Source organism: Rhinatrema bivittatum, chromosome 19 (assembly GCF_901001135.1).
Source record: "Rhinatrema bivittatum chromosome 19, aRhiBiv1.1, whole genome shotgun sequence".
In the NCBI taxonomy this organism is placed as follows: Eukaryota; Metazoa; Chordata; class Amphibia; order Gymnophiona; family Rhinatrematidae; genus Rhinatrema; species Rhinatrema bivittatum.
The window spans coordinates 18,885,576-18,897,639 of NC_042633.1; the positions used below are offsets into that span (position 1 = coordinate 18,885,576).

Genomic DNA, 12,064 nt, shown 5'->3' on the forward strand with positions numbered 1-12,064 from the left:
ATGGGAGCCCTGCGGGGATGACGTAAAGGGGCGGGCAGAGTTCCCCCATGCTGCATTCTGGGATTGCTTGGCTCTCTGGCCGTGCTGGAAGGAGGTGCTGCTGGGTGAGTGGTGAGAACCTTAGCGGGGCGGGGAGAGGGCTGGGGCCACCGCACCCACTCGGGGATCCTCAGGCTGCTTCTGCTACCCGGTCCCTATCTTGGCAACTCCGATTCACATCCCGTTCTAGGCTGGTGTGGGTGGGTATAAAATCCACCGTGAGAAGAGAGAGAAAAAAAGGTTGGGTCTGCCCTTTATTCAGAGTCAGAGAGAAGCATCTGCAGGTTTTAGATAGCAGAAAGGGAGTTTTTGTTTTTAATTCTGCATTTACTAACACAGGAGGACCTTGCTTTCCCCTTCCCTCTGGATAGAACAATCTCAAAACCCCTCTTGTTTCAGGAAAAACACTTTAGACCCTATGGAACTAAGAATTTTTCCTCTAGACCCAAAATGGGGAAACCCCCTTTCGTTTATTATGCAAGGTCTATGCTTTGAATGGGCGTGCTGGTCACTGCTCCTTGTGACCCTGGGCACGTCACTTCATCCTCAACTGCCTCAGTACCTGCAGAACTGAAAGGCAGAATATAAATCAAATAGTTAAACAAACAACTGCTGTAGGGGAGGGGTGGATTCCCCATGGGGGGGGGGGGGTGCAGGATTGCAGCATCTCCTCCCCAAACCCTTTAGTGTTCATTGCACAACAATCACGCTGTATGCCTAGGCTAACACGATGCTCCCCCAAATGCCAGCTGGGCTCTTTAACCAGGAACGCAGGGTGAGTGTGACGAGTTACAGCCCGCCAGCCTCCGTAAATCTAGTTCGGATCTTGCCTCCCTTTTCCCTCTTCTTCCCAGGTTATGTCTCTGGAACTTGCAGTCTGCTTTTCCTATACACAGCAGAAACTAGAAATCCATAATAACAACAAGGGAAACATAAGAATATAAGAACATGCCATATGGGGTCAGACCAGGGGTCCATCAAGCCCAGCATCCTGTCTCCGACAGTGACCAATCCAGGTCATAAGTACCCGGCAGGATCCCCCCAAAAAGATCCAGTCCTTACTCATAACCAGCGGCGTTCCCGGGTCCTCATAGCTAATAGTGGTTTATGGATTTTTCTTGCAGGAACTTGTCCTAACCCTTTTCAACCCAGCTATGCTAACTGCTTTCACCACATCCCTTGGCAACACATTTTACAGTTTATGCAGAGTGAAAAAAATACTTTCTCAGATTTGTTTTAAATGTGCTACCTATTAGCTTCATGGAGTGACCCCCTAGTCCAGGCACAATTTGAAAGTACAAACCACGTGACCTCGCAAGTTCTCCCTAACTATATTCAAACAATCACCAATCAGAGAACTATATTGTTACAATGTACACTGCTGTCTGGTATCACTAATATAGGCAACAACCATACATTGGTTATAACTCTGGTTTCTGTGTATACCACTTTTAATTTAATACATATGAAGTGTAAGTGCTCCCAAATTAAATATTTTTACATTTTTATATTTTAATGATCTTAGCTTTTTAGGCAATATTAAAAAAATAACTTGGATCATTTTTGTAAAGACAACCCCTTCTTTAACGGTCAACCAAATTCGTCTGCTTTTAGAGAAAATCTCCGCCCTTATCTTGTTAAATTGCAGGACAAAGCCATCGCTAGTCTCATTTGATCTGTTTCTGTGAAAAAATGGGGCCCTCTGCTAAGATCATTACAATACAAACATTGTAACAATATAGTTCTCCGGTTGGTGATTGTTTGACTATTTGAAAGTAGACAGATGAATTGAGTGCGGCCAAGGATAATGATCACTGTAACTCCCCTGAAGCAGGCACGATCGTGCCGAAACATTGTCCGTGTTGGGCTGTGGATGTTCATTGAGTACTTCAGTCATGTTGCTGTGTTTTGGCTAAAAAAAGAGCGGAATCTTCTTTACTGATAAGTAAAACATTGTTTTGAATCGTGAAAAAGACAATGAAGGTGTATTTTGGCTAATAAATGGAAGTTGAAGTAGTTTAAGAATCTTGGATTTTGGTGAATAAATAACAGTTGATAGATTTGAGGTTAGTTTAAAAAAAAAAAAAAATTGGGGAAAAGTACAGGAGGTGACTTAGATGCTCAGTGAAATGGTACTGGTTGAAGCCCATTGTGGGCAAGAGCCTGTGGATTACGGTTTGAGAGCACGTTTAAATCTGAACGTTATCCCATTTATATTAGTTTAATAGTCTTAGATTGTTGCGTCGTCTTTCTACTCTTTTTGAAAGGGTACATAACGATTCCTTGTTTACCTGTTCCGCCCCGCTCAACATTTTATACACTTCTGTCATATCTTCACCAGGCTAGAGAGCCCTAACCTGTTTAGCCTCACCTCCTAGGGGAGCCATTTCACCCTTTTTATCATTTTGGTTGCCCTTCTCTGTACCTTTAATAGCTCATCTCTGTCTTTTTTGAGATGGGGTAACCAGAACTGCACACAATATTCAAGGTGGGGAGGCATCCTGGATCAATACAAAAGCATCGTGACAGCATCTGTTTTATTTTCCTTACCCTTTCATCCTATTTGCTTTCTTGACTGCCGCTGTGCACGGGGCCAAGGATTTCAAAGTATTGTCCACAATGATTCAAAGATCCTTTTCCTGTTCAGTGATGCCTAATGGGGAACTCAGCATCATGCATCTATAGATTGGATTATTATTCCCTAGGTACATCGCTTTGCACTTGGCAGCATTACATTTTATCTGCCATTTAGATGCCCAGCCCCCTAGATTCACAAGGTCCTCTTGCAATTCCTTACAATTGGCTAGTGATCTGACAACTTTGAGCAATTTTGTGTCATAGGCGCATTTGATCACCTCACTACCTGCTCCCATTTCCAGATCGTTTAGAAATATATTAAAAAAGCACGGGTCCCAGAACACATCCCTGGGGCACTCCACTGTTTACCTTTCTCCATTGAGAGAAATGATCATTCAGTCCTCCTCTCTGCTCCCTATTCCTTAGCCAGTTACCAGTCCACAATGCAATAGGGCCCCCTATCCCATGATGCTCTAATTTCCTGATTAGTCTCTTATGAGAAACGTTGTCAAAAGCCATCTGAAAAGCCACTGATGTCCTTTGAGGGTGCCAAGCCTGCAGAAGCCTCTACGTGTTCCTTCTAATCTGGAGGTATCCCATCTCTAGGCTTAGAGAAATGCTCAGGATTACCGGCAAGCCTTTCCTAGCAAGGAGCCTGAAGACCTGGAGCCCATCAGTATGGCCCCCAGCATGACCAGCAAAAGAGTCAATCGGATCAGATAGATCAGGAGCTGCAGGGAACACCCTGGTCTTCCCTTTCGGATTGACAATGGCAAAAAGAGACAAAGGAAATACCGATCCAGCAGAACTTGGAGTAAATGTACTGCTACCAACCCCCTTGGAGATCTTTTTAAAAATGGGGGTAACTTTGGCCACCCTCTGATCCTCAGATACAGCAGCTGATTTGAATAATTGTTGCATTTGTGGACCCTTAGGCTAAGGCAGGACTGGCACAGCCTGCAGGGAGGAGTCCCGCAGGTTCCCAGCGTCAGCAGATGGACCCGGATGAAGCAGAGAACCAGCTGGAGCTTTGCCTATACCAGCCCTCGTTCCCCCTCGGGTTGAGCCTTTGGGTGCCAGGGCCGGTGGGGGGCGGGGGGGTGTCTTCCGATTGCAGAAGAAGAGGCAGCGGTCAAGCATAATCCTGGAGCAGGCAATGGTCAGTGGCAGGCAGCGGTCAAGCGTAATCCAAGGTCAGGCTGAGGTCAATCCAGGAATCTGTGCTTATCCCAGGATGGGGCAGGCTAGGATAAGCACAGAAGGCAAGGAACACTGAAGACCACGCAGGACCTGAAGACAAGACAGAAGAAAAAGCTGGACTGAAGACAAGACTGGGCAAAAGACAAAATGCTGGAGACCAGATGCTGTAGTAACACTCGCTACACAGGAGTAGTGGGACCTGTTTCTGAGGTGTGTTGCTGCTGGAGAGTTACCCTTTTATAGGGCTGCATGGGTGACGTTCTCTCTAGGGGCCGCAGGGACTTTCTCGCTGCAGTCCCTTTAAATGTTGCAGTGTGGCGCACTGGAATCGGGGGCGTCCTGCTGCGTGAAGGCCCAGCAGCTCCTTGCTGCATCTCTGAGCGGTGCCCCGCTGCACGAAGAGACAGTGAATCTTTGCTGCCTTGGCGGCCAGCCCGAGGCTGGAGGTAAGGGTGGCGGTTCGCAGGATTTGCCCGCAGACCGCCGAATGCAACAATAAGAAGTTAGTGATTACTAATAATAAGCCTGTAATTTCATTTTTAACTTCTTTCAGAACTCTGGGATTTTTACCTTCTGGTGCTGGTGATTTGTTACTTTTTAGCTTGTTGATTTGCTCTATTACATCTTCCCAGTGCACAGTGATTTGATTCATTTTTCTGACTCATGGCCCTCAAAGAATGCTACCAACATAAGAATCTCCATGACACTCTCCTGAGTAAAAAAAACCAAAGCAAAGAATTCATGCCGTTTTTCTATTTTGGCCTAAACAAGACAACTGTATAAGCCTTGTCAGGGCTGATCTGAGTCAGATGTACATAAGAAGTTGCCAAGGATCAGATCAGACTATCCTGGAGAAATGGTGCCACTAGCTAGCACTACAAGTGTTAAGTTCTGAGTTGCAAGACTGATCAGAGCCATGCAGGATGTGGCAAGCTGCGAGACGCGGATGTCTGGTTCTGTGTAAGAGGTGCTGCCTCTCATCCATGTAGGATGCAGTCAGAATAGGGAGCGATCTTGGCCACTTATTTTTTCGGGTGGGAGGGGGAATATTGAGTTTTAGGGCTTGTTTCTGTAAAAGGCTATGGTTCCCCACCTGCAATATCAGATTTGAGCAAAAAGGGAAGTCAAGGGGCTTCACAAAAGTCATCAGAGAGTTTCTGTGGCAGGGGTCCTGGCGATGGCCACTGTGAAATGGAGGTTATTGGCACTTGGCGTAGGATTTTATTTTGTCGACAAATGAGAGCACGTAAACTCTAAATACGTCCTCACATCGAGTTATATGAAGTCTTTATCTTTAATTAATCGAATAGAACGCTACAGATTTGAACATATAACTTCATATAACTCGATGTAAGGACGTATTATTTAGAGTTCATGTGCTCTCATTTGTCTACTGTTATACTATAGGTCGTGCAATGTATCTCCCTCGTTCAGTGGATTTTATTTTGTGCAATTTTATTTTTCGTCCAGCTTTATTTTAGGTGAACCCTATCTCTGGTTCTTATTCCGCCCTTGTAGAATGTAAATAGCACATTTAATTAAACCGTCTTACGTTTAAGTTTTAAATTGCTGCCTTACCTGTTTTTTTTGGTCTTGCATCTCCCTTTCAGATGCAAGATGCTTGCTGGGAAGTAAAGTTGTACTTCCCCCATCCCTATCATCATCATCTGTGCCCAGGACCTACTGAAAACACTCTCCCGGTTCTCTGTGCCTTGGGCTAGGAGAGGCGGTTGAGGATACGAACGGATGTGTGCCAGAGCAGCCTCTACTGAATGAAAAATACCAATTCATGTGCAGGTATTTGAGTTTGGTATCTGTTTCCATTGATCGATCTCACACACACACTTCCTTCTCTCACTTCTGACACACATCCAGCCTTACACCCATTCCCACCTTCAAACAAACATATCCTGATACCTCTGCTCCCAGTATCCGTACAGAGACAGACTCCATTTTTTACCATCAGCATTCACAGCAATTGGAGATCCCTAGGGAGACAAATACTCTTTTCTAAAGCTGATGTTTCCATGGATACAGCTTCCCTATGGAGCCACACTTAACACTCTCTCTCCCTTATTCTGGCTTCCTTCTCTCCAGTTGAGCCCCACGATGGATGAGAGAGAGCTTCACGGGAAGGAGTTCTTCTCCTGGGAGGAGTTCAGCCTGTTCTTCGACAGCTGGCGGGAGCAAACCCAATCTCTCTTCTGCACGATGACCTCCATTCCCCTCAGCAAGTGCAAGTGGGCCAGCGAGCCCCCTCGGCCTGAGGTGGCGGACGCCCTCAAGTACAAGTACATCATGCTGGTCTGCAAGGAAATCAGCGTTTCTACCAAGAAAAAAGACCCGAGGTAAGGCAGCGGCCAGCAGCAAGGATTAGTATCAGGGATAGTCTTGAGCCAGAGCTGCACCTGGCAGGGGGGAATTCAGGGCCATTAGGCGGTTGCCTAGAGTGCCAACATGTTGAGGATGGCAACATCGCACCAGCAGGAGGCCCCAGAGGGCTGCTGTGCCAAAGGCAATACCGCCAAAAGAAGGCGTGCTGTGCTGGAGCCACTGCCGCTGGCACAGTGCTGGAACTGCCACCAAGAGGTAAGTTGGGGGAAGAGGGTGCGTGACTGAAGGGTTCACCTAGCGTGCCAACTGGAACCCCCAAGGCCATAAGATGCAATGGGACAAACTCCCAACTGAATCAGCTTTTTTCAGATGACCTGAAGCCATCTGGTAATCCTACCGAAGAACATAAGGACAAGCAAATGCCAAACAGACCAGGAACTGAGCAGCTCTATACAGGCTGACTGGCAGGGCCTTGGCCCCTGGATAGCACTAGACATAATAACAGAGAGAGTCTCAGCTCCTCGGTATAACTATACACTGACTTACAGGACTATACATGCTGAGTGACACTACATACACTGACTGGGTCTGGGCTCCCAAGTAGCACTACATGCACTGACTGACAAGGTCTCACCTCCCAGGTAATTTATTTAAAATATTTATTACCCATAGTTCATAAAACTATACAAACTAAATGACTTAGTTCCTGGCTAGCACTATACACATCTGACAGGATCTCAGCTTCTAGGTAGCAACATTCGGATCGAAGGTCAGGGTCTCATTTGAATTATGGACTGATTACATTCAACATCTCCCCTCACAGGGCCCAGAAAATGCACAGCACGGAACAGGACAAAGCGCCCGGAGGCTGCCCTGCCAGGATGGTCCTGAAGTTGAACAAAGAGAAGGACCGACTGGTGATCACCGAGTGCAGACTGACCCACAACCACTCGCTGTGTCCCATTGAGTTTGCCTACTATTTCAAGAGGGGTCGCCTGATGGACAACTCCTGCCTACCTGTGTGCATCACCAACAAGATCTCCAAACAGTTTGTAGGGGTTCAGGACATCCGCTACATGCTGAAAAAATGCAAAACCCGGGAGAATGGGGTTCAGGACACCCTCAATGCACTGAACAGCCTTTTTACCAATGACCCTGGGGCCAAGCTCAAGTTGGTTTTCGTGGAAAACAAGGTGATTATCAAGACAGTCTTCTTGCTCACCTCCATGATGAGGTCCCTCTGCCAACGGTTCCCATTGGCCCTCTTTTTTGACCGTGTGGAGGGCTTCAATGAGGCGTTCGACCTCTACACAGTTCTGTGTGTGGATGCCAATAAGAGAGGGCGGGAATGCGGCTACTGCCTGGCTCAGAAAGGGACGCCCAACATGCTGCGCTTCACCTTGGTCTCACTCCTCCAAAGTGTGCCGGACATAAAGTTCAAAGTGCAGTGCATAACACTGGGCGTGGATATCCGGGAACTGGAGGTGGTGGAGGAGCTGTTGCCACAGGCCAGGGTCAAGCTCTGTCGCACTCAGGTCCTGGAGGTCTTGTTCAGCAAGGCCCAAGAGATGGGGGCACCAGAGGATGAGAGGGTGTGGCCTATCCTCTGCAAGGTAGCTGATGCTGAATCTCTTGTGGCCCATACGAAAGCAGTGGAGAGAATGGACTCTCTCCTACCCCAAGACTTCATGAAATACTATCGAGAGCACTGGCACCCATGCTCCAAGATGTGGGTGAAATTCTGGGCTTTTCAGCCACCATGGGAAATTGATGCTAATGAACTCATCAAACAACACAAACAAAAGATGCTGGTGGGCTTCAATCCCTTCCGGACATTGGCCCAGTGCATTTTGGACCTGGTGATCATCCGGACACCAAAGGAAGAGGTGAAGAACCTCAATGAGGATGAGGTGGCCACGCGCTACCACAGCATTTGCAACCCAGAGTCGGCCAGTCTGATCGAGGAGGAGCTGAGCTTCGCCAGGCATGGGTCCTACAACATCAGGGAGACCACAGAGGGTTTTCTCCTGAACGATGATGTCTCTGAATTCTGCATGGACTTGAGCCTGGCCTCCTGCAGCTGCTCCATCTACACCTCCAGCCTCCTGCCCTGCCGGCACCTCTTTGCCACCCGGCTGCACACTGGAGAGCCTCTGTTTGACGTCTCCCTCCTCCGGAAGAATAAAATGGCACTGATGACCATCTCAGAGGAGCAGTAGAAGACTGTTCATTCCCAACTTTTTGGCATCTATATGAACTCACTGTGTAAGCTAATGCATTAAGTTGAGGTGAGTGTAGCGGATTCCCTCCTGTAACTGCAGCATGTTATACTGTACATAGCTGCTCTAAAGGGAGCTGATCTGAGACGTGGTGGAAAACTGGGTGTGGGGATTAACCATACGTCTCTGGTGCCCAAATTGGGTAGTGAGAACTCGGGCTGCTCCCCATCCCTACCTGGACATCCTTCCAACACATGCTTGGGACTTCGCTCCAGTAATAGCAGTCAGCAGAGGCTCTGCGAGCCAGTACACAGTCACGTGCCTTGCTCCCTCCTCCTGTTAAGACTGGACCGTGCCCTGTGAGCACTTGCTTACGCTGAGGCTCTGCACTGCCACCACTGTTGCCAATGTTGGTTGCCCACTTCAAGAGAGATCGATGGACAGGGAAGGAAGAAGTACAGTTCTGCAGGAGTAGAAGACGGCTATTTTGGTTTGGTTGGCATCTGGGATCAAGTGAATTTAAGTGTTAAAATGAGATCATCTTACATAAAGGTTTGGGAAGCTCTGCCATAAGTTATGGAAGTGCAGAGAGAGAGAGAGAGTCATGCCTATATCTGCCACTAGCTGAGTTGGGGGCACACAGACGAATTGAACAAAAAAAAAAAAAAATCCAGAATTAATTTTTGAATTCAGTGAAGTTTTTTGTATTTTTTTAAGCTAATTTTTAAATATTTAAGCCTGCAAGTTCCTGTGAGCTTGTTCTTTGGAAGAGTGTTGGGCATCTGACTGTTTCAGCCTGTTAATGACAGCATAGCCAGCCAACATGGACTCATCGGACCCTGCGGATGTGAGGTGCTCTGTTCTGCTGTTCTGTAGGTTAGCAGTCACTGAGCATGGAGAGAAGCTATCATCAGTGGCCATGCTGTGCAGGGCTTAAGGACTTGGGCAGGGGGTTAGCTGAAGGCCGCTGCATCTGTCCAGCACACAGGTTTGCCAGGTAGTTCTAGTCTATCAGAAACAGACTTCAGCCAGCTCTGGGTTTGTTCTGCTGCTTGTAGTGACTTAACAGCTTGATTTGATTTTCAGAGGTAAGGCAAGACAGTTAAGTCCGTATCCAGAATAAGGGCAAAACCAGCACCAGCTCAGCCACTTTATCATGACCAAGCACCAGCTCAACCAGCTTAGCATAAACAAGTGTCCTTTGACACAGCAAACCTCTATTTGCCTTCATGCCCCTGGCCCTCAATGAGTTTCTACAATAAATTCTGCATCGTTGTCGATCTCAGGATCCCATCAAAATGTCTTCTACCTTTTGATGTATCAAGGCCAGGCACGAAGGTCTCTGCACACCTAGGGATAAGGCCCATGTCAGACGGCATCTCGCAAGTGCTTAACATCAGTAAAATGGCCAAACTGTCAGTATCGCGTCTTTAAGGGCAGTGAGCAGCCAGTGCTCAGGAGGAGGATAGAAGAAACAGGGCAAGAGCTGCCAGGTCCCATCCTCTTCACACCTTACCGGGTTCCAGGTATTATAGATTACGAATGTGATAGCCACAGGGTGCTAAGTAACTGATGATCTTGGCTTTGGGCCTTCTGTGCCAGCTCATGGGTTGATTTCTATGGCAAGAAGCTGAATGTTCTGTGGTTTTACACACACAAAGTAATTTCTCCTGCAGATCTTTCAGTTATTCAACATATTTCCTTTCAAAAAATAAAAGTTTTCAAACCTTTGTTCTGGTTGCCTTGATCGTTTTTCTTTCCTGTCTCCATTCCACCTTTCTTTCCCTTTAGTTTTCATTCCCCATTCTCTCTCTTCTTTTATCCACTCTCCCACTAGTCTCTCTCTCTTCCGCCTCCAGCATCCGCTGCAGTTCCCATTCATCCCTGACTCCGTTCCCTTCCCTTTTGTCTCTTTACCCCTCTCCTCCCACCCCTAGTCCATCTCTCCTGAGCTTTTCCTTCTTTTCCAGTAAATCCCCCCCCCCCCCTTTCCCTCTCCCTTCAGCCTCTCCTCACAGGCTTCTTCCTTCCAACACCTTTCCTGGCACTCTTCCCCCTGCCCTCACCCACGCTGTGAACTGCAGCCCTGATTTTACAAGCTGCCACCGCAGGACTAGATGCTAGATCCAGTGTCTCACATTGCTCGTATCTCAATGCAGTGGCTCTGGTCAACGAAAGCAGGCCCCTGTACTAATGTTTTCAACTGACATGCGCTATTACACCAGCTGAGGTTAGAAACATCAAAACCTCCCGCTGTTGTGGTGTGGTAGAATTGTAGTTATCCTAGATGGTTTATGTCTCCAAATACATTTAAAAATCAATCTTTGTAACTTAAGAATAGTTCTTATGGTCAGCTGGCAAGAGCCTGCTGTAAGGATAAGCATAATCCCCCTCCCCAAGACCCTGCCCTTCCTCTTAAAAGCTATGTGGACATTCCCTCTGCTAAAAGTCCATTATAAGGACATTCTTCCTATGACGAGCCCATTATAGCACAGTTCCCCTCCCAGGAGCTCCTGTTATAAGTCTGTGTGCTTCAGCCATCAAAAAAGAAGCTGGTGACTCAATCAACCGAGGAAGAGAGAAAGTATTAACTCCCAAAAACTAGGCCTTAGTCCAATAAACAAGGTGTCGTATTTTGTTTATATTTGAATGCATGGAAATAAGGGTTAACACAGCAGCCATGTCGACTTAATTATTTATTTAAAAAATGTATTGTTGCCATCAGTGTTTGAAAATTATTGTATTAAGGGGTTACCACAGAAGAGATTTATCACTAATATTTACAAGAGATTAAGTTATCGGCCAGAAGGATTGCTCAAACATGAAAAGGACTTGGGAATTACTGTAGAAGATGAGGACTGTGAAGACATTTGGTGGTGAGTTAGAGAAGCTTCTATTGCAGCTTCGTTAGCTGAAAAAGTTTTATAAAATGTATTTGTGCTGGGGTATTATACCCCAGTTAGATTGAAAGCTATGTTTCCTAATGTGACGGATTTGTGTTGGCAGGAATGTGGGATTAGAGGATCTATGGGTCATATTGGGTGGTCTTGTCCGGGGATTGTTCCTTTTTGGAGCATGAGTTGATCGCTAATTAAGGACATAACTCAATTTGAACTCATTACTCAAGCGACCCTTTCGTTTTATTTGTTATCGGCTCTGGTAGACGGGATGACAAAACATGTGCATCCATTGTCAGATTTCTGCTCACTGGAAAATGAGGAATCCTCCTAGCACATTTTCAGTTCATAAATGTCTTCTACACATTTCTCAGATGGAAAAGCGCTTAAACGTAATACTACTGGAAAGTTTGAAAAAACCTGGAAGGCTTTTCCAGTCTGGGATAAGGACAAAAGCGCAGCTTTTCTAGAATGCTAAGAACTCTTTGGGGGGGGGGGGGGGGGTGTTAAGATTTGGGGAGTAGTTATAGCTTTGTATAGCGACCCATGGAGTTTTTGTTATTGTTGTTTGTGTTCAATATGGATGGAAAATAAACATTTTTTTTTTTAAATAAATATTTAATTGAAAAAAAATATAGTCCACACTATCATCAACTCTGCAGCCTACAATATTATAGTCATAAAAAAATGACATAAAGATGGGCAAACAGAATAGCTAGAGCACTCTGCGTTAGTTACTTGGTAAACACTCGGTGCCATGATTGACAAGCTAAAGGTTAAGTTCAGGTTCACGTTACT

General features: G+C 46.4%; 1 protein-coding gene across 3 annotated transcripts; it reads left to right on the plus strand.

Annotated features, from left to right (window-relative positions):
* On the plus strand, positions 1-9,105 carry LOC115080827 (uncharacterized protein ZSWIM9-like). Of its 3 annotated transcripts, none has more exons than XM_029585268.1 (4): positions 1-104; positions 5,427-5,613; positions 5,914-6,164; positions 6,974-9,105. In XM_029585268.1, exons 3-4 carry the CDS (start codon positions 5,926-5,928, stop codon positions 8,367-8,369), a joined length of 1,635 nt encoding a protein of 544 aa, XP_029441128.1. In that variant the 5' UTR covers positions 1-104; positions 5,427-5,613; positions 5,914-5,925; the 3' UTR covers positions 8,370-9,105. The 3 variants fall into 3 exon arrangements, with proteins under 3 accessions (XP_029441128.1, XP_029441129.1, XP_029441130.1); XM_029585269.1 differs by lacking the exon at positions 1-104 and adding an exon at positions 150-239; XM_029585270.1 differs by lacking the exon at positions 1-104 and adding an exon at positions 750-814.
* Positions 9,106-12,064: the final 2,959 nt, after the last annotated feature.